We start from the raw sequence: 23,166 nt of genomic DNA on the forward strand, positions 1-23,166 counted from the left end.
GTGTCTACTGTACTCTGTCTTTCTTGAACAGCAATGATCAGATGATGTGCTGTTACAGCTGAGATCATCTAAGAAGCTTGATAGATGGAAAGATTAAACCTATCTTTTTCTGAGGCTGCATTAAACGGACACTCAGTAGCCAACTTACGGTTAAACACAGTTGGGTCTTGCCTTCTTTCACGTTACTGAACTCAGAGATAGTAGCAGTATTCTTGTTAATAGACCTGAAAGCCATGTCACATGCTTATAAATTTTCATCTCGGCTCTACTAGCGTTAGATTTTAAAGTCACCTAGTTCAGATACTCCAGGTGTCATTCTGCATTAATGATACCTGCCAACTCTAGGTTGTCAGCAACTTTTACCATGTGCATACTTTTATAAATTAAAGGTTCTTAAGTGTACTTACAGTCCTTTAAAGTACAAGAAAACAGTTTAGGTTGCAAATTCACTGAACAGATATGCCTACACTTAGCAAGTTAAGTTTGTTTTGCTGGAAACCACTTTATGCAACACGTCAGATAAGGTGGAATCTGCAGGGCATTTTAGCAAGTGTAGACAGAGAGGATGTGAAACAAAATGTTGGCTGCAGGGCTTGAGTAGTGGGAATTAGCAGTCTTAGTGAAGTTAACCAGGGCAGGAGTACCTAGCCAAGAGAACTTAGAATTGGAATAATTTAATTCCTTTCATAAATTAAAGAGGAGTTAGTCCAATCGGAAGGTATTTTTTTTTAAAACTCTTAAATATTACCTTTACGAAACACAGCAAATGGTCTATTCTTACCTCGGTGTGTGGACATACATAGCATGCTTAAACAGACCAGTATATATAGCTCTGGAAGAATTACTGCTTTTCAGTACAGGAATTAACTACAACTTCACTGTTTCCCTTTATCAGTACAGTTTACTACCAATAGCAGTTGTTGAAATGAAGCTTGTACCTTGAAAGTCCAAGGTTTATGCTGCTCAAAAGACCAGAAAGATTGAAAAAGCAGACTACACAGCAGACTTTAAGGTGAATAAAAGTGAAAATACACTATTTTAAATTACTAGGTATAAGACTTCTATGATTTCAAGCAAAAAAAAAAGGGAATATTCAAAGAATTTGAACATACACACTTAAACAGGAGGTACTCAAGGAATTTTGATTTGCAGAATACGAAGACTTCACTGCTGCGAAGATGACTACTATAACTGCAGGCTATATTCAGAGCGGTATTTTAGATGAAGCACAGTACATTGTTAGATCCTTTTGGGAAGCTACGAAAGGAACCTATAGACCTACTAAAAGAAGGGGTGTTCTTGGACATGCTTCCCAGTGAGTAAGCTGTCCCAGCAGCTCATTGTCCCTCACACTCCCCAGCTGATGACTTAAAGAGCTGTACAGGTGGCGTTAGAAGTCAGTTCCTTACCAGCTCTGCATATCCATAGCATTTCTGAGTCCTTGCCATTTGCCCTGCTGACTGCTACACTCATTCTGCCTCACAATTTGGCCTTGGAAGAGTTTGCTGTCTTCTGTCACTCCTCCTCCAAATACATCATTTCCCCACTTGCCAAGAGCTATTCAATGAACTCGGAGAGGGCCAATAAATTTCTTACCACTTTACTTAAATGCCAACTTCGTTTATGCTCTCCCTTCTTAGACAAGCTTTTAGAACTCACATTATTTCTGACGTGTTATGATACGTTGCAAAATTGGCCTTGCTGCAATACCAGAAAGAATATTAGTTATCTGGTCATGATAGATGAGGGGTCAGAAAAGCAGGAACTAACTGTTTCTGAATTTTGAGACAAACACCTACCTGATCAGCCATGGAAATCAACAGTCTGTTAGTTAGTCTGACTTTTGGTGAATTTGCCACCATAGTGACTGACACCTATGAAGTGTCTGAATATGGAATACAGCCGAGGTTTCAAGTACTTTTATCAAAGCCACAAACTGTTCGCTTTCACCTGCTTGAATTGCAATCCACACTTCTAACTTCGCTTTGCAGCCCGCAAATGCATGCTGTGACCACCATTTTAAGAAACATTTTAAGAACGATCACCACAGTCAATTGCTACTGGGGTTTTTTGTATAACTAATCTGCTTTCAAGGCTTTCACATACTGGCATATAATCTCATATTAGCAAGTGCTGGACTAATTCACAGAGACACACAGTTCCAAACTAGAGAAAGACAGTGCCCAATACAAAGACATCCAAAGCCCTTTGGTGTATTCCTACAGCATGACATGAAACGAAAAAAAAATTACAGCATTGCATGGAAGCTTATGCTCAGAAATCACAAGCATGACAGCTGAAGAAACTAATCAGACTAACTTGGAGGTTGGGGAGAGAAAGATTTACTCATTGCTGCTGCATTTTGCAGAGCCTTACCCTGGAACTTTCTGGCCATCAGCAGCACAGACAAGTTTTCATTCACACTTCCCAACCTGCAGCTGTCGATTTGGAGATAACTCAAGGCCTTAGCTTGTAGAAGCTGTTTAAATACCACTCTGTTGTGGCAGTGTAAAGGAAAAAATAAAAAGTTAAGACCTGAAGTCTCCCAAATTAACATATTACAAGAGCTGCTGGCAACTCATATAAAAACATTTGTACAGTGTCCCTCCTTTGTGTCTCAATAAATCCAAATTATTTTAATTACTCCATTTAATTGGAGATCACATGAGAATTTGAATGAAGTGGAGTTCAGTGATGCTGCCAATACCAAAAATAGCCAGCTTATACTTGCAATGTTAAGAGCACTACACCTGACACAGTGAACTGAGCTACTCTGAAAAAAAATCACAGAGTGCGAAAGGGCATAATCATACTGGAATGAGTGGGGAAATTACTGCCCTTTAACTGGATGTTGAACCACATAAATAAAAGTGAAGTGAAAACGCAAGTGAAAATGGCTCTTCTGTTTCAGAACAAGGACAGGGCCTTAACTTACACAAAGACAGCTAAGTTTGTAGTGAAACAATGAAGGAATGCTTGCATGACCTGATCGGGCAGCTCTGCCAGACAATTGCCTCACAGACTGCCTCAAGATCTTTTTAGGATATAGGCTCCTTAAGGAGCCAACTCACCCCCCTCTGGTCACCCAACTGTGTCCACAGGCAGGGACTTGGGGTACACTGGGGACTGGACTGTCTTATCCCCACTTCACTACGCTCAGGGCTGCACAGCTTTGGTATGTGCTTGCCTATGTGAATGAACCGCTACTCCCATTTTGAGACAGCTAAAGTGAATATAGCAGTGATTCTGCTGTAGGAAATCATTCCTTCCTCTGGAGACCAGTCCAGCCAGATGAGAGATGGCCTTGTAGACAAGATAGGCTTGGATAAGAGTCAGGATTCCACTTCTAGCTGTACTACAGATTTCCCATCTGGAGCTTGGCTAAGTTGTTCAGTTAGTTCAGGCCTTACATTAATTTCCCAGGTTTGTAATATGGATAATAGTACTCCCCTCATTCACAGAGGAATTCTGTGGATAAATACATTAAAAGTTGATGTGGTTTTCAGATGTTATGGTGAAAAGAAGAAAAAGGTTATACAAACCATCAGGCAAAGCTAGTGTTCAGGACTGGCCTTTACTTTGTAAAGCAAGGCTACGCTAATGGGTATCAAACCCATCCTAATAGAAGTTCACTATAAAACATCCCCCTTCCCAAATTAAGTCTTCTATCTACTGGCAGACAAGAGCTGAAAGCAAGAAGCACAATGAAATACGTTGATAGCAGGGCTTGCCATGAGAAACTGGCAGCAGAGAAACTATGCTAATGCTGTCACTGTTGGCTCCAGTTGCTGCAGAAAACCAAGAATTTGTTAATTCACATTTTTTGGCTCTGTAGATATGGTGTCAAGACTTGGCAAAATGATGAGTGCGATAACAAACAATTTACTTTATCTTGGAGACTGGTATTCTAAAAGGTACAAGCCTGTCTATTGACAGCTTGCTATTTATGATGTATCTGCGAATTAGTTCTGGTCTTTGGACTCATTAAAAATATTTAATGCAAAAAGTATTTAAATATAGCTGATGGCAGTGACTTACTACTAATGCTAGCAACGAGTTTCCTTGGGGGAAAAGAAAGGTTTCAACCTTATAAAATAGCTGCATATACCGGCCAAATTCCACCCAAGGCCAGATAGGGCACTGAATGCACTGACAGGCAGCACCCTGATGCGGGGCCCACACCCTCTGCCCATGGGCCTTAGTTTCTGCCTGGGCTGCGTTGCAGGTGCACCTGCTCCCAGCTGTGGTACAGCTGTGGACGTGTCTGGCCCTGGGCCCACACCCCAGCCTGGCCTGGTGATCACGGCCCTGCTCTGCCATGGCCCTGCCCAGTCACACCTGGGCTGTGTCTGACTGCGGTTCCCCTCATCAGGCCTGATCCCAAACCCCACGCACACACTGCTGGCCTGGCCTGGCCTCAGCCCATCCGCGTCCTTGTCCCCAAGGAGGTGGCCACTGCATGGGACTGGGGCCACCCACTGCCCCCCACCAACCTTGCTCCTGACACAGGTGGGCTGGGCGGCCCCTGCCCTGCTGCCCCCGTGGGGACCCCGTGCAAGTCCGGGTCCCCCGGGAGCAGCTGGCCGCTGTGACACCCTGCCAGTTCCCTCAGGCTGTCTCAAGCCTTGAACCGGCACCACAGAGCCAGGCCCATGGCTGTGCACAGCCTTGCCCCACAAACCTGGCCTGGCTCTGGCCTCTGACCATCCCACAGCACTGGCCCCTGCCTGAAACCAAGCTTCTGAGCAAACTCCTCACAGAGGTCTTTGGGGCTTTTTGAGGGCCATTTGAGAATCCCTCCCTTGCCCCCCCCGCCCCGCCCAATAAGACTACCAAGGCTCTGGGGCTACTCAGGGTCTGCCTGAGCCCCACACCTGGCTCCAGTCCTCCTTGCCATGTCCCTTTCCCATGTTCCTGCTCTGTCTCTGTGTCCCCTGGAATGTCCCATCTGAGTCCAGATCTCTGTTGGGTGGGCGGACATATCCCTCTGGCGGGGAGAGCTGCCACCGGGGCACTGAGGGCAGGATTGGCCTTGCTGGCCCTGTCCAGCCTCACCGGAGGCCTTCCCCCCTCACGCCGACCCTTGGACCCATTTCAGCTCAAGTCATGGCCCCCAGCCCCTGCCTGAGCTACCACCAGGTGTGACCATCTATGCTGCTGTGCTGAGCAAAACACTCAAGCACCAAACCCGCAGAGCAAAATGGGAGCTGTGACAATTATCCCTGGGCTGCAGGGGATATCAGCTTCAGCAGCCCTGCAGCTCTCTGCAGACCACAGTGTCTAGCCTACCTTTTTCTGCACAGATGTTACTCAAGTTGCCTCATGGAACTGCAGTGTGCTCCACCGAGCAGCATGGACTTACCCTCTTGTACCTTGCTTCTCTACCCTTCATATGGGCAATCATGAGCATGGATGTATTATTTCATATTTCTCATTGATGTGAGAATATGTTTTAGCAGTTACTCTTGTAATAATAATAATACTTAAAAAATCAGATATTTCCAGGTTGTTCACAGAAATGGTGTGTGGGAAGAATGAACCAGGGAGATAATGTGAAGGCAAAGATACCAAGTAATTTTCAGCTTAGTATTTAACTGTAGTGAGAAATGCAAAGGAGTTTTGGCACCAGCTCCAAAGGTTATGCAGTAGTTGCATTAAATGAGCAGTAATTAGGAAAAAGCCCAAAACACTTATACATATACTCACGTGTTCTCTGGTTGTCACACCAATTCCTAACAGTGCTAAGACCTGCAAGGAAGGAACAAACATTCAAGTCTTGGTTCTTGTTTTTAATTCCCAACAGTTACTCAGTAGCATAAAGGATGGAATAACAGTTGATTCAGCATACTGCTTTCTATGCATTTTATAGAAAATACAACACGTTCTAAAACCATTTATTGATTCCCCCCACCCCCCACCCCCCTCAGCTTTCTCTGCTCCACAAGCAATGTAAAGAATTATATAGCAGGGTATGCAGAGCAGTGAAGACATGCACATACTGTACATCTGGGGTTTTAACAATGTTACTAAATATAGTGGTTTGGGAGCACAGATTCTGAACTGAACTCCCAATGTCACTGGAAGCCACACATTTTAAAAAAAAAAGCCCATTCATATTTTTTACTAAATGTTGGCTGCTTTCCTCATGCAAGCGTTACAGTCCATTTACGTATTTTTTTTTAGAAACAAGCTTTTTCTTTAAGCTTAAGGGAATATAGGTGCAAAATGTGTGTCCAAATACTGTAGCAAATATGTTTAATGGTGCTCTGAATAACTAGTTAAACCTGAACTCTGAATATGTGAAGGAACAGTATCAACATTACATTACAGCACTGACTGGAGTCACTATATTACCACTGAAATAAAAAAATCAACTCTCCAACCACTGAAATGGTTGCATGTCCCATCTGAACACACATATCCTCATCTGGAAAAGCTGGCTTCTTAATCCACAAGGGTTTGAACTCAGCTGATTTAGTGACCTAATCTATTGCTCCCTTTATTCCCCATCATTGGTTTGCATCCACTGGGGGTAAGAAAAATAAGAATCGAATACACTGAAAGATTCTATTGATTTTTTTCTGTCAAAATCTCATAAAAAGAGCTAAAAAATTGATATGAAGTGGTAGAAATTCAGGAAATAGAAAGGAAATAAAAAGCTGGAATTGCCATTCTGTCTGTTTTGTACTTTTGGCCACACTTACACTGAGTTGCAATGACTATAGCAATATTCAGACTAGGTTTGAATCAAGCAGATCAGGAGCTGTAGGAAGTAGGGCAGAGTCTTCTGTGGGAACGAGTATATCTTGGCATCTTTCCTTGAGTAAAGCACCCTAAAACAAGGACATGGCTGCCTGAAATTTTCAGCAGAAAAGCTTATTGGAAAAAAAATGTAGTAGTTTAAATAAGATGAGTATCTCAAGTAGCACTTCTCTCCCACACAAGGGAGATTTTTTTGAATCTGAAAATGATGCCACAGTTCCTCTGCAGGCTCTTCAGGTCCTTGCCATCCTGTATTCACAGAGTTTCTGGTTCAGCATTTCATGATATATAGCATCCCATGAAAGCTCCGTGCTGCACTGCAGCACCCAGAGTAGATTGGCAGCTGTGGTGTGTCAGGGAACACATGGGTCAAAGAATCCAGCCCATAGCAGTCAACAGAATAAATGTGTGACTTCCATCTAATTATTTATTTTAATTTAAATATTCTAGTTTGGAAAACCTCTTTTCCAGTTTATTTTTGGCCATATCTTGATGAAATAATTATTAACAGGCTTTACTCTGGAAGCCTCCCTGGGTACTAAAGGCACTTTAAATCTTCTAAAAGACAATCCTGGAAGTGTGGGTTCCCCTGCAGACTTGAGTGGAAGTTCTGGTACTGAAATACAGGATAAAATTCTTAGTAATACATCTACTTCGGTCATGTCCAGTACTGCTTTTAGTTGATATATATCAACATTTTTTGCCATCATTATTCAGGATTGGAAGAAGGAAGAAAAAAATATTTGTCAAGAAATGCATGTAATGACAGATATTTTGTCTAGTGGTTTTAAATAGAAAATAATGTAGTATAGTAGCAAAAAGTGATATTCACCATTATTTTGTCTGGGCCAATCATTTCTTGTATAAATCTGCATCTGCAAATAACATCCTGCAGATCTACACCCACCTTTACTTTGAACCTAGATGCATATTTGGAACAAGATATAGAACACTCTGAACGATTAATGCAGCAGTAAACTACAATCCGTAAACCAGAATTTACAATTTCAGCATCACTGTCTTACAGAAAGAACTTTCTTATTACTTCTCTTCCCTTGTGAGTGAGCTTCATCCTACTCTGAAAATAAAAAGAGCAATGTTTTGTTCCTATAAATCAGTGGAAACACCTTTATCTTCATTTGTCATCAGCCCTTAGCTTCACCACACCATTACTGTTTTCCTGCAATGCAGCATTATGCACTGGTAGAAAGAAGTGCCTGAGACAGATACAGAAGCAAAGTCATTGCTGCCCATATCATAGACCTGGAAGAGTTAGACTAGGTCTAGTCCATCTGTTCAAATCATAAACCACAGAAGAATAATGCTCAATACTATTGTTTACCATACATTGTCCAGCCTTGTCTCAAGGCCTATGTGCGTAACTGCAAGCAAAGTTACATCAGCTGTACATCTCCAAATAACTCTACCACACTGCATCTAGAATAATATTAGTTTACACATTTTTAGAATAAGACTTGTCTTTCTTTCTAGGAGGTAGCAGAAAAACATCAGAAAATAAGATCAGATATATTCAATAACATCCAGCTGAACCAAACCCCCCAACCCAGCTAACTGTAGCATACAATAATTTTTTTTAATCCAGGTATGAACATCCCATGACTCAGCAACACTATTTCTAGATATACCAAGGTGTGTATTTCCCAGAAGATAAATCCCAGCTGTATTAACTAAATCTGACACCAATAAACTGCCCAAACCTTTCACAATATTTCACAGAAAGCCAAGCACATGCAACTCTCTCTGGCAATAAGGATGCTGCCTTATGAAGGATGCTAAGGGCCCTCTGCTGCTGACAGTTCCAGAGTATCCCTCAAAGCCAGCAACCAGAAGCTCTAGAAGAAACCAGCAATTATCAAACTTTTCAGGTTCATGTTGTCTTTGAAGGAGACACCCCCATTTCTCATCTGTGAAGTTATTGCAAGTTAAGGGCACTGTGTTTGTAAACACAGCTATGCAATCACAGATTTTAGGTGCTTTCATTAACACTCTTAATGATCACGCTTCTGGTTTACTGATACCACTTTTCTGAGTGCATAAACTCCTTGCTTAAGCCAACACAGCTGCACCCATGCAAACCTGCTGTTACATACCAACATAAAGAGACTTCCATTTCTACCTTAATTCCTTGGGCATGTTCTTGATCATAGACAGGATTGTAACACTAACACTTTGCCTTATTGGGAAAACTGCAGATGAGGATGGTTTGAACTCAGGCTGTGCTTTAGCCAACAGAGGATTATTTTGTTAAATAGTGCATCAAAGAATGTTCTGTGAGGAATCTGAAGGATTGGAGGTTTTGACTTCTTTTTTTCCATCATTTTAATCAAATAGGTTGATTTTGCTGAATAACTCCTTCCCTCTTCTCCCTAGATACTTCATTGCAAGAGAACTGCAAACCAGATAAATCCTTGGAAAAAGTGGAGAACAGCATAATCTTCTTGCTAATCCAACACAAAGAGTTATATGGCAAAAAGTCATCAATGTAGCACAAACCAGATGTCTGACTTTGCAGTCCTGAAACACATGAGATGCTAGCAAACAACAAGCTTCCTCTCACACAGTTGTCTTCCCATTCTCTAAGACATGCAGAGTAATGGTTTTCATCAGGCACAGATCTGTTTAGGCTCACCCCTTTCCTTTTTCCCAAACAGGCCATTTTGGAGTATTTCTGGAGGACAACAAGTATAAATACCAAATTATACTGAACAACAACTTCTCCTCACCCTCCAGATTTCATCATTACAGTTGTCCCTCCAACCTGTCTTAGTTTCACAGGCTGCTGGAATATTCCTGGGTGAGCTACTCTGACCAAAAATTCAAGGATTAGGAAGATGATGGTACCAAAGTCCAGCTTTGAAGGAAGATGACTTACTATAAGATTCTTCATCTGTTAGCACATCAGTGATATATCTGAAATTCACGCAGAATAGCAATTGTTTGGCATCCTGATTCAAGGATGACATATAAAAGCATAGCATAATAAAACTGTATGATGAAAAAGATTAAGTAATGCTAGTCGCTTGAGGAATGGCTATCAATCTTTTCCCTATTTCTCTGAAGCAAGCAGGGAGTTGAGACAGCAGATATTTTAAACCTTCCCCCCCAACCACCTCATCAGCCTGTGTTGCACTACCAAATGTGTGTGTGCCTACTTCTGTGGTGTGGGTAGCTGATAATAAACCCTTTTCACCTTCCTTTTAAACTCCATCGAAGCAGGAGCAAAAAATTAAACAGGAAAGCCAAGTCACACTTTTCAGATATCAAATTAAGACAGAGAAGCACCCCTGTTGTCACACCTCCTGCTCTCAGGAAAGGAAACCCAGGTTATTTTAGAGTAGGCTCTTTTAGATCTTAATACTGAACAGAATTCCCCTAAAATGACCAATCGCTTCAGCAAACAGACCAACACTTGGGGCCCAAGCATTTGCTAGCAGACAATGGTAGCATATGCAATTCAACTACTGAGTTTTTAGTTTTTAAAGAATTATATTTGGGAACAAGCCCCCAGCAATTAAAAAAAGTAAAGCACGCCCTCTGTTGCGCAGATTTAAAGAAAAGCATCTCCTAGGCCAAATCATAAACAAAGACTTACAGATAAAAGCACAATCCTTTACGTACACAGCTTCCTATTAGCAGTAGACATCAGTTCCACCTGCCAGCTATGATGCCAGACAAGACAAGCTGTACAGCTTCCCCAGAAGAGGGGCTAGTTTGCATCTCTGTGTGAGGGTAGAGACATGAAAAGGGTATACTGGGAGGGAAGGACATCTCTGAGTAGAAAGTTACACGCACTGCCAGGGAAATAGCTTCTGTCTGAAATAAGCTCTAAGATCATTTTAGTTTTGACACCAACTAAAACATGTACTCTTCTAATACAGTTAAAAACAATAGGGCCGTGTTGCCTTTTGACTGGAAATACAACAATATTTCCTTACCATGTTGACTAGTAACTTCCACATAAACTAGGAAACAAAACAAATAACTGGAACCACATGGATGCCATGAAAGATACAACACAGAGATGTTTTTTTCTTTATGAGAAAGTGTCACCAAATGCAAGTATGTTTGCATTTGGCACACAAAATTAATTACTGACACCAAAGCAATGTGGCTCTCAATCCCAAGCAAGAACATTTGACATTTCCCCCTGAAAATCAGTAAAGACTGAGCACCCTTCTTAACCTGGTTTCTTTATGGAAGCAATATTGGTGGGGTGATTATCAAAAAAGAAAAAAAAGCCCACTTCATACCAGCTATCTGAAATGGTGACTTTCCCTCTGGCCCCCTCCCTTGCTGGAAATCATCATCACAGAAACTACTCTTTCAACACATAAGATGGCTTCTTTTGAATTTTTTGATGAGCCTCTTTTTTGGGCTGTATTATTCTCTTGGACTTCGGCAAGCTGAAAGTTGCTGATTGCTTTCACAAGCAAGGATATGTGAAGGCTCAATCCACAGAGCAGAGTGAAGAAAAGAGTGAATGCTGACAGGCCTGAGCCCATGAGACTCAAGCCCACTCTCCTCCGCAAACTCTACAGTCAGGGTAGTGTGGTGGCATGTCCCAAGCCACATGGTACATGAGCATGCACAGTGGCAACTCCAGTCCAGTAGTAGCTGCAGCTTTTTACTGTTTCTGTCCTCTTAAATCAGAAGGTCTGCAAACAGCAAGCATGTCCAACCGTGCCTGTCAGGATATGGCCGCAGCAACACTGTACCAGGCATTATTTGTCCTCCTGCAGGGGTCTGAAGTGCTAGTTCTGGAGTAGGACTCCACCATACCAAGCATTTTAAGCTCACAGCAAAAGGTCAGTTTCTGCCTGTCATGACCTAAAGGATTACCTGGTCTACATGTATGGAGAGATCACAACTGACTGTTTGTAGGATTCTGTAATACACAAGAACATGGAAGCTTAACCCTCTAAATTTCTCTACTTCATTACGAATTACCACAAATATCACAAAAATCATCACAAGCTAGTACACTACGACAAAAATCGCCACTAGCAAACAGCTATGATTAATAAAATGAATATGTATGAATATATATCAAGCTGTTACAAACTGCAATCGGCAATTAATAATACCATATCAAACAATAGTGTGTTATCAATCAGTAATAGCATCCATCAGTATTGTAGTACAACCAATAACAGCAGCAGCCAGTAGCTATTTACTATGACAGATTACTACAGTTTATCATTAGTGAAGCAAACTTATCAACAATATAACAGCAGATAAAGTTATGATAGATTACTTATATGAATAAATATAATATTGATATGAAGTGAATTAGTTTTCAGAAGGAGCCAAACCATCCCAAAAGGGCTGAACAAACAGATCTCAGAGAGGGACCAACCATCCCCAAAAGAGGGGAGGACAGACAGCTGATAAGACAGTATGCAGAGTCTCACTGCCAAAATGATCCACATCACAGACTCTGGTTTCAGCCAGGTGTCCCTGGGGAGAGCCCAGGAGCTCATAGAAAGGTCATATGGAATTCACCTGGGAAGTTCTCAGAAAGAGAGAGGCTCCATTTTGGATAAAAATTAAGTCCTTTTTATATTACAGAGACATAACAGGGAGAAGGACATTGAGCAGCAAACGATTTTCACCTGTAACAGCCAATAGATGATGCTGGTTTCAGTTCCTTCAGATACATTTTATTTTTTCAGACTGTTTTCCACCTTCTCAGATGATACATTGCCATTGCAGTCACTTGCTTTGTGCTTATTGGTGGTATCTGTGGTTTCTATCCCTGGTTTCTAGGTACCCTGGCTGGACTTCAGAGAGGCCAGCTGGACTTTTCAAGGATGTTTTTGTATGGTTCACAGGATGTTATTGTATGGTTTCCAGGCTCGTAGTTCCAGGCTGACAGCCCTTTCTCTGTCAGTATTTTTTAACAGACAATATCTTTTGCTCGGTAATTTCCCCTTCTAACCAGGCCACCTTTACAGCTGTTCACTTCACTGACTAAATAGGTTATTTTTAATATCCAGTACAGGCTAGGTATACAAGATTTGGCTCTCAGATCAACAGAATATTCAGTAGAGAAGTGGCTAAAAGATTAACATCTCAAATTAAAATCTCCAAGATTTAAGAGACAGGCATACAGATAAACATCTGATAAGTAGGACTAGGCAAAAGCCTTTTTTTTTTTCAGAAATGCCAGAGCTCCAGCAAAATTACTTCTGAAATGTTCTGCCCAATTCCACGACTAAGCACTCTGCAGTTGCTAGTTTTCCACCCTGCAAAAATTAAGCATGTGCAGAGTCTCCGAAAACTTGGTGATGTCTGTACTTTATTTGATATTTTAAAGCTAAACATATGTATAAATTACTTTAATATATGTATTTAACATCTACATATATATTTATACATATTTAACATATACATATGTATTTAACATATGTATAAATTACCCCTTCTCTGGTCCAAGCTGTTGGGCAAACAACTGTACATCCACCAGTGCCATCCACAATGGTTTGATACTCTTCCATGTCTCAGTTTCTTTTAAATGATATTTTGTTCACCAGACATTAAAAGACAGCACTATTAATAACGCAGCAAGGGGAAAAGTCACTGATACTGGAAAAAAAGGAGAACTCTGTATTGTTAAAAATCACAAAAGAAGTAGATGCTGAAATGTGCGAGTTGCATTAAATACCCACCTGGAACTGAGTGGTCAGCGGTTTCACACTGGCTTGCCTTAGCACCAGGCATGTTCCTGATTTCTGAGAATAAAAATGGAAATATTTTGTGAAAATGTACAACTTATACATTTGTTACTATCCTTTTCATAACAGCACCCCTAACGTGTCTTAGCCAGCAGTTACCTGCTGCTGGTGAGCTCTCTGTCGAAGCCTCCAAAGTTGTTGCCAATTTCTCCCATGTCTATTGACCACATGAGTAAAGAGAGCCTTCATAGCACATATGACTGTAAAGCACAGCAGAATTTACTGCCTCATTACAGCCAATTGCTTGTAACAGAATGACTGTGGGCCCTTTCCTCAGGTGATACTTGGAGAAGTAACTTTTCTGACAGTCTATGAATTTGAAATATCAGCATGGAACCATTCACCTTGCACCCACATCTGAGTGGCCACTGCCAATTTAGTTGCATGGACATATTTTATCTTAACACTTGCCTGTTTCCAGATGCTGATCCCTTCCTCAAAACAACTGCTAATTACAAAGGGGTTTCAAGATAGAGTTGCTCCTGTATCTCCTCCAACTTCACAGAGGAAGAAAACAGCCGTCCCAGACTGACAGCCCCAAACACTGTTAAGGAGAAAGAGGCCATCAGATCACATCTCTGAGGATAACAGCATATCCATAAATGAGGGAACCTTTAAATACCATCCTACTCAAGCAACTGCTGCATCTCCCAGAGCTGTTTTGGTACTTATAGTCACGTTCTAGTTCTCATTTCCTCATAAGACATTCTGTTTCTGGCAATGACATAGTGGCAGTTGTGGTCCAGCTGTTTCAAGTCCACCAGACTCATGGCTGAGACTGAGTTCTCTATTTTTTCTAGCCCCACATACCACTAGTCAATGTCAACATATATTCCCAGCAAGGGTTTTTATTAGGGTAAACCGCACGCAAATCACGTCTAGCAAACTGCGGAGTGTCAGAGAAAGGACAGACACAGTATGAAGCCTCGTGCTAAGCATCATTTTCTTTAGCAGCATGCAATAAAAAGGGTCTTAAGAAATATGAAACCACAAGTCCAATTCTGCGAGGTCTCCCCTGTTCAGGGTATTTGCTTGAGATCTGAGAAACCAGTGTCTAAACCTCAGTTTTGTAAGAACCTTTTCCTGTGATCTGAGCTAAGACAGTTTACTTGCCTGTGTCTCAGTTTCTATGCTGTTCCTACCTGCACCACGGGAGGAACACCCCATCCCATGTTCCCTGGGTGTGATAAATCCTGTACTATGGTGGCTGAGGCCATTTATGTATCTAGGCAGGTTGTACCAAGCACATTTCAGTCATGATGACAGAAGGGTGTTCAGCATCTTATAAAAGACCAGGTGATACACAGACACCAATCTTAGGTTGACTAAAGATAGTAATTTATCATTAAAGAAGCTTAAAATAACTGTGCACTTGCCAGATTGCTAAGTGATTTTATTTTTTAAAAAAAACATTTCTGTAAGAAACCATTGCAAAGGTAGACTGAAGGAGGAAAAGGCATGATATCATCAAATCACATGTTTTGTGGGTGTTCATCTGATTGCTTAGAAGGATTTAACATATTCAGCATGTCAGTGAAACAGAAGAGTGGCAAAGAAGGAATTTCTCATTCCATGGTCTAGAACACTGACTGGCTGAAAGGGCACTAGAAAGTCCTTCTAAAGCACTCCTGCAAACCAGTTATGGAAGTTACTTCTGGTACAAAAAGGGAGCAAGAACTGCAGAGGAACTCCATGTGCTTACTGGGCAGTGCTTGTAGAAGACCACTGAAGCCCCATCCTGTCATAACAAACTGCTTTGCCTAACAAAAGCTTCCTGACCACCTGACTCCGCATACCATGGTGTCCCAGATGTGGCAGCCCATCAGGCTGGGAAGGTGGATGCTGCTGACAGCCACTGTCATGCTCAGAGGCTGAGGTAAGCACCTTCCCACACGTAGGCTGCCTGTGTGGTGGCTGGCTGTACCCTGGGGCCACCTGGGCTAGCCTCAGGCTGAGCATGCTAGGGGCTGACAGGGTTTTCCAGCTCAAGCTCCATGCTGTCCACACGTATTATTGATACATCAGCTTTGTTGCAGCCAAATTGCTGTGCAGGGCTCACAGGCTTTACCCAGATTTTGTCCTTTTTTTGGGAGTACCTCAAGTGTCCATTGTGGGGCATAATGGGAAATTGCTGCAGGCTTGTCTTAGGAAATCACCTCTCCAAGCTCAAGACCCGGAGCTGAGATTGGTAGGTAATGCTAAAGTCTTTCTATCTGAAAGGAAATTCCCAGCAGACCAAATGCTAGATTCTGGCTGCTGCATGGTCAATGTTGAACTTGATCCTGGATGAGTCAAAATGTCTCTTCTCTTGTCTCTCATCTGTGAAGAGTTTGAGAGTGAGAAAAGCTATATATTAGGTAATAAGCATTGTTGGGTAAGATGACAGGTGCCTTAGAAACCCCAAAGAGACGTGCTGCAGATCAGTAATTTCTGCATATTACCTGGCATGACAATGTCTGTCTTGGGACAAAAAACAAATGAGGGTTGTGCTATTTTGTTGATAAATCAAGAGTATTTGCATAAGGCAGGCTGGCCTGCTAAAGCAGACGTGTATCCCACTATCTTCCTGAATGCCGTTTGTCATCCCCAGGTAGCAGAGAGGGTCACTCCTTCTTACCTTAATGATCAGTTGAACTCAGGGGACATATCTATTGCTATGTATACACACACTTGCTCTTTAAACACTTAGCAGCAGTCTGAAAAGGCTGGGGCCATTCTAAACAATGGCACCAGAGATTATATTTAGCCTATTAGCAATCTACTTATTATAACCTTAAACCCACTGAAGCTATTGATTGAACTTCAGTTTCATACAGAAAAAAATATCCCCTTGCAAATGGTATTCCTTTGATAAAGGTAGCAAGAAGGTTAAATGCACAGATTTTGATGCAGTCACCTTTAACAAATAATGCTAAATTAAAATGTAAATACAGAAACTATTTCTATTGTGCTGGTAGTCTTCTGGCACAATGGAAAGAATATACATGTATGCCAGTCATAAGCCAGTTTGAAAGAGGGAGAAATTCCAGAAGAGAAGAGGGTAACAATAGAACAAAATCAAAACTCCAGTGAAAGCGATATGGATCTGACCTTGCTCTAATAAGGCTGCTCAATTTGCTAGGCACTGCCCATTTATGAAAGAAAAAAGAAGACGGTACAAGGCTGCTATAGGCTTCTAATCTTTAATTCTGTCAGTTCTCGTCTGTGTTCATTCTACTACTGCAACACCACATGATGGTGAAGAGTGAGCACCTAGGCTAGAACTGAGAGGAGCTGAAGGTGGGTAGAGGGATGTAAGGGATGTAAGTCATCTAGTCATCAACTTCCACTCTTAGAAATGTGAGCCAACACTCTTGCCTTTTCTTGGGAACTCTTCAGAAGGACAGAACCACAGACTTGGCCTCCTTGCCAGGACTGAACAGGGGCTACAATCTAGCACGGTCATTCACTGTTCAACACATCTTCGGCACCTCTGTGAGTGGTGTATTCCACGGTTGCTGGAGGAGCAGGGAGCCATCCTCACTGTTTTCATAATGAAGCTGTCAAATGTTTTCCGTATCTGTGGCACTTTCATCATAGGAGTCATGCTGAACTGAGGTTTATCCTTTCTTATTTTTGAAAGAGCAGAAATGCTTCTTTACCCAGCAAATACAACTCTGGTGCTTCCAAACACTGAAGCCGAGTGAAAAATCATCAGCCATGGAGCGCCTGGAAGGCTCCCCAAATGTAAATAAATGTGGGGGTATTGAATGAATGGTGAATGCAGCAGCTGGCACCTGCTGAGGTCCAGGAAAAAAGTGAGTTGTTAGCATGTATGGAATGGATTTTCAGGGCCAAATGTAGGATGCACAGATTATTAATTTCCCAGTATGTCCTTATCGGTAGCCTCAACTAGAAACTCAATAAACTAGTAGCAGGGCACAAAGGAGAGGGGTGAAGTGCCTCTGCTGGGAGTAGCTTTTTGATAAAAAAAGGAATGTTTTCACAGCAGTCAGCTTCAGTGTTGGTACATGACTGATTCACCAAGAGTGCTTGCATTCAGGTTTCCCTTTTAAATTTCCAGTCTGTTCCTTAGACCCTGCTGGGTTTAACTATGTAACTATTCTTTCTCCTTTAAGAACAAATCAAAAGCAACACAATGGCCAACATGTGTTTCTACTCACTAAGTAAATGAAATACTGAGAAGGTGGACAATGTTCCCTAAAAGTGTACAGTGCTATGAATACTTTGATCCCCCACCAAGATTAATATGAGTGGTTATTACAATTTGACAAAAAATACACCTTTAAATTAAAAGAGAATGTTAAAAAAACCCAACCAGACAACAATGTGCTACCTACATGAAGCACATGTTTGCATGCAGAACTAAGAAGGAAAATAAGCTCAAAGAGTAGGACTAGTAAAGAACATGAGTCCCATGGGTAATGCCTGAACTCTGTGAAGTTCCAAGGCATGCTGTACCCACATGGAAAGAAGGGAAACCCAACATAAAATCCTACATCCACTAGGAAAGAAATGCTAAGGTACTTGCCAGCGTCTGAAATGCTATCAGTCTGGAGCAGAGCTCCAGAGGCAAGCATCCCTGTAAATTTGGGATCCAGGGATCAGAATCTCTCTGGTTAGGCTCTCTGTATTGTTTTTTTACCCCAAGACCCCATCAAGGTTCAGCATTACAAATGATGGCAGAATGATGCTTGGAACTCCCCAGCTGATACGGAATGTGCCCTGCTCGGAACCAGGCTGAGCTGACCACAACCATCGCGGAGAGCAGAAGCAGCACTTGGCATTAGCCTTGCTCCATTTCCACTGCGCGCAAGGGAACAGATGCTCCTCAGTTCCCCTGCATTTCTACCTCCTTTTCAAAATCGGACGGAGAGACATCTGCTATGCCACACCCCTCAGCCTGCTCCCCTCTGCCCACTGAAGTGTGGTACCTCAGCTGCTCGCCTCCATCCTTCCGTCTCACCCCTATGGTAAGGGAGAAGCAGGGAAGCTGTTGTTTGCCCAGCAAACACTCTCCCTCTAAGTGGCAGTAGAGCAAAGTGCAGAGAAAAAAAACCCAAACCTGGTCCTTGAGCAAATCCTTAAGCCTGTGGCTGCAGGTGAAGTCCTGCAGCAGGTTCTGCGACCTCCTAAAGGTCTCTCACAGCTGCCAACCACCTGTGTAAGACCCACCAGCTATCCAGGATTCTCGATCAGAGCCCAGGTTTTACACTCGAGGTCACTGTATCAGAAATAGATGCAACCATCCCATTCCCATCAGCTGACTCTTCCCACCTTGACTTGAAAAGGTGTCTGCCAGATGTGCGTCATGGGGGTTACCAGCCCTGCACTGCCTGGCAGCCTCCTGCAGCGTTTCCAAGGTCAATGGCAATCTTGTTCCTGCATTAGGATCAGGCTGAAGTAGGAACAAGATGCGCGGCTACCAAAGCACCCACGCTTCTGGGCATTTGCACAAATAGACTCGGAGTACCTACTGCACAACACAATGGCTGTTGGATGAACCACAGTTCCAGGCGTCAGCAGTTATCCACCACCTGCTTATGGTGCCCAAATCAGATATTCAAATTTAGTCCTAAATTCTTTAGCAAGTTTTAAGAATCTGAGTCTCCTGTTTGCAATGTACTGCTTAGCTTAAGTGAGTGCTCCTGTGGTTTAAACCCAACATAACTGCGTAGCTCTAAGTGAAGTCTTGTGTGTTGGGGAAAAGCTGGCACAAATACAAATATCTACAGCATCTTCACAGAAAACTTAAAAATTCAGAAGTTTATTGGATTGAACAGATCAAAATAAATAACAAAACTGAGGGCTCATTAAGTTTCGTTGTTTAAATTCATTTATATGCGTTCCAGCTGTGGATAATGTGTTTTAGAATAAACAGTATTGTAGATGACTACAGGTATGATAGAATTCCAACTTGTTGCTACCCATCAGCAAACTCTAGGAGACTTCTTTTTGTAAAAAAAAAAAAAAAAGGTAAGACCTTTCCAAGACTACTTTTCAGGGGTAAGAGCTACGCACAAGCCTAGTGAAATGACAGTCCAGTGGCTGCAAGGATAAAAAGACAAAGTTTTTTTCATAATGCTTTATGCTAAAATAGGGATGTATTTTATCTAAATAGTAGGATAATGCACATTTTTATGTTTGGAAGTTTACTCAAAGACAGTATGAAAATATTCTTAAAATACTACAGCTTGAAACAACGCATGACAGAAACAATCTGCAGGCCTGGCATGCAGAATGGGTATCACAAGGTTCTGGTGGACAATGGGAAGAGCACAGATTACCAGAATTACATTACTGTTGTCATTAAAAATAGTAAAACATTAATTACATTACAGGAAATACTAAAAATACAATAAACTTTGCCATTTTTAGGTTCTGTTAAGAATGGTTTTAGTGCTGTATTAGTTATTGAAACTCAAACAGTACTCTCGCTCCTTAATCTACAGTGGCACTGTACATACACGTCAGGATTTGTGGTTTGAGTTTACTGGTCATTGAGACAGGTAACATTGAATGAAGCTGAGATAAACCACCAGCTATCACAAGAACAAATGTATAAAGCTCCCTGAAAAATTGCACAGAAGTCAACAGTGGCTGCTAATACCATTAAAGCAAGAGAGAGGAGATGTGTTTGCCCTGCAGTGGCAGTGACCGCCAGCTGAGATTCTATACTGGGCTTGCTCTCACAAGAATCCCAAGTCTGTCCATCTGTCTGTCGTGAGGGTTAGTTTTATGTCCAGACAGTACTGTTCTAGTCCTGCCAAGAGCTTCTGAACTGCTCTAGAAAATGTCTCCCTTTTCACAGCAATAATGCACCCTGAACTCAGCATCTTGTATGAAAGTACATTAAAATAGTTTACAGAGCACAAAAATACACCCAAAACTCATGAAGGATTAATTCCCCTCCTTTTCCCCTCAATATGAAAACTACTCTGGTTTTGTCCCCCTCCCACCTTTCCCCCCCCATTTCAAATAAGCAGATGCAATCAAGGAGAAATTTATTTTGAACCAATTCTGCAAAACAGTTCAACAATGCCATACTTTATAAAAATACTTAGTTACATAATTAAACTTATTACTATTTATATAAAAAGTGTGAATGTGAATTTTAAACTCTGTTAGGGTAAGAACCACATCAAGGTCTTCAGGTGAAACAAATAAATTTTCATAAACATACAAACTCTTTTGGAGAAGTTTTATAATACACAACCATTTACAATGAACACGTTCATTAAGTTAGTGTTTTATTCCTTTACTATACAAGTGTTATTACAATGAACCGTTCCATTCAGTAATTAAAAATCCAAACAATGCCGGCGTCATTTTTGGCATTTTTTGTTATAACTGTATTAATACATAAACTCGTATGATTGTGTTATTGATTTTAAAATATTTAGAAAAATTAAAATTCCATTTATTTTTTTGGGGTTTTTTGATTATTTTGTGTGTGTGTTTTTTTGTTGTTTTGTTTTTCTTACATAAAGCCCTTTTAAAATTTGATAACCACAGATGTATAGGGGATAAGCAATGATGAGGGATAATGAAAAACGATGGCACTGTTCTTACAAAGATCTGTTTGGTAGTTGGATTCAATGTAGTGTAAACCCATGAAGAAAGTTAAGTTTAGTACCAGAACTATATTACCAGTTTTTCTGAAATTCATTTGTGGATAGCTTTACAATGATAATATGAATTCCAACCTGGTAGCTAAGTTTAGTGTTCCAAAATTAAAGTACGTAAGCTCAATCAGAAATTCAAGAACCTCATGCAAATTGTTGAGTAAAAGACATGATGTTATTGCTTGATATGTCATTAGCCAAAGAAAATAAATCTAGATGTAGTGTCAACTGAGCTGAATGCCAGCAAATTTCAATGTCACTATATTCGGACAATATTAAATATACTTTATCCCTTTAGTTTTTAAACTTTCACATTTTCTTTTGTTTATTTTCAGTTAAATAATTCTGTAGGAAGGGCAGAAGTGGGAAGAGCAACTGCGTGTAAGTGTGTCTTAATAGTCAAGAAAAGCAAAAGTGCAATCAAATCCCTGAACTAGTGACAGCTAGTGCTTGTGGCACCCACCCTTGTTAACACGTATAAGCCACATACAACAGTACCAGACCTGTCTCTGAGAAAGGACTAAAAAGCGGCCAGTTACCAGCTTCAGTCTTGCTTTCCTGGTGAGCTTTGTTCAGGTAGCCTTCCCATACAAAAGCTTGCAGTTGGATTGGAGCTTAAAAGATTAAAGGTTTTCCCCCCCTGATTGTATTACATAGCTTCAAGTTCAAATATCATCAAACTTTATCAACACAGTTTTATAAAATATTACCTCATTTTCTAGTTACCTTCATTATTCTTAATTAGCTATGCAGAAAGAAAAAAAGAAAAATCTCTCATGCTATTTTCCAGTTATATTAATACAAGTATTAACACAGTGCATTATGCTCTCTAATTTCACTATTGAGGTCTACCATTTAGATCAAGTTTTGTCATTCACTGCTCCAATTTCTCTTTTAACCTGCCTACCCTAATTATGTCCATGCAAGAGGAAGCTTAAAGATCAAGACTATGTATCAAATACAGTTATACCATCTTTTGTGGGGGTGGGGGACACACATGTAAATTTGAACACAGGGAGTTTTACAGAACTGGAATAGAATTGCTTGGTCCCACAAAGTTCTTCTGCATTAAAAATGTCTTACCCCAAGATCACTAATTCCAGACAATTCCCTCTTTAGTAGAATGATTATCAAATGTTGGGAAAATAAAGGATTTGAAACATTGGTTTTTCTGCTATTGTTCACACCAACACTCATTTTTCTACCCTGTATTTTCAGTAAGCTTCCTTTGGACCCTGAAAATAAGTTGGGAAAGAGGAAAAAAATAAAAACATATCATTGGTAAATTAGATTATAACACTTTAAAAGTGGTTTTGTGCAACTGCATCATGAAATTCCAGTTTGCCATAAAGAGCATGCAAAGTAGCAAAGATTTTCTTTCCTTTGATTCCTTACAGACGTCAGGAACTCTTTGCAAGTCTTTTAACATTTGGCAGATTTGTGCATGTTATATAGACTGTTGGCTTATAAATTGTCTCCAGGCTGGTACTGTGGTTCTGTAGCAGTAAAGTAGTCCTCCAAGAAAGACTGTATATATTCAAATGTTGGTCTTTCATCAGGGTCCTTCTTCCAACACAGTTTCATTAACTCGTGGAGAGACTCTGGGCAGCCTTGCGGGCAAGGCATCCTATATCCACGTTCCACTTGTTCCAGAACTTCCCGATTCACCATCCCTGAAAGAAAAGCATTTTAGGTCTGAATGACATTATGCAAAGAACAGTTTCCTGAAGGTTTTCAAGTGTGTCTCCAGCTGCGATGCATGTGAATCTACCAGAACAGGACCTGTAATGAATGCACTTTATAATGAAAGAAACCTTTACATTTTGCATTAAAGACACTTTCTGAAAATTGTTTCATTATTCTGGGAATTCCTCAGTATCTGGTTCTTCTTCCATTTGTATACTTTCCCACTGCCTTGGGCCTACCCTTTCAAAATGGAGACTCAAGCACAAATACCTTCTGCCCACCTTTAAGTTCCATTCAATGACCACCTGATTTGAAATCAGATCAACAAAAAGGCATTA

General features: G+C 41.1%; 2 protein-coding genes across 2 annotated transcripts in view; both read right to left on the bottom strand.

Annotated features, from left to right (window-relative positions):
* Window positions 1–2,031: 2,031 nt before the first annotated feature.
* ENOSF1 (enolase superfamily member 1) lies at window positions 2,032–13,672 on the bottom strand. The gene is given in 12 exon segments (XM_027815219.1): window positions 2,032–2,166; window positions 2,197–2,219; window positions 2,320–2,510; window positions 5,711–5,748; window positions 6,384–6,526; window positions 7,579–7,682; window positions 8,110–8,132; window positions 8,578–8,615; window positions 9,413–9,451; window positions 9,656–9,728; window positions 11,623–11,668; window positions 13,617–13,672. Coding segments are annotated over 12 exon segments (909 nt in total).
* Window positions 13,673–20,504: 6,832 nt separating this feature from the next.
* The window catches only part of YES1 (YES proto-oncogene 1, Src family tyrosine kinase), a 52,937-nt gene continuing 50,275 nt past the window's right edge, over window positions 20,505–23,166 (bottom strand). The window contains exon 12 of the mRNA XM_055704802.1: window positions 20,505–22,815. Coding sequence (XP_055560777.1) covers window positions 22,607–22,815 — 209 coding nt within the window. The 3' untranslated portion in view covers window positions 20,505–22,606. The remainder of the gene's footprint in view (window positions 22,816–23,166) is intronic.

This window comes from Falco cherrug, chromosome 3 (assembly GCF_023634085.1).
Source record: "Falco cherrug isolate bFalChe1 chromosome 3, bFalChe1.pri, whole genome shotgun sequence".
NCBI lineage: Eukaryota > Metazoa > Chordata > Aves > Falconiformes > Falconidae > Falco > Falco cherrug.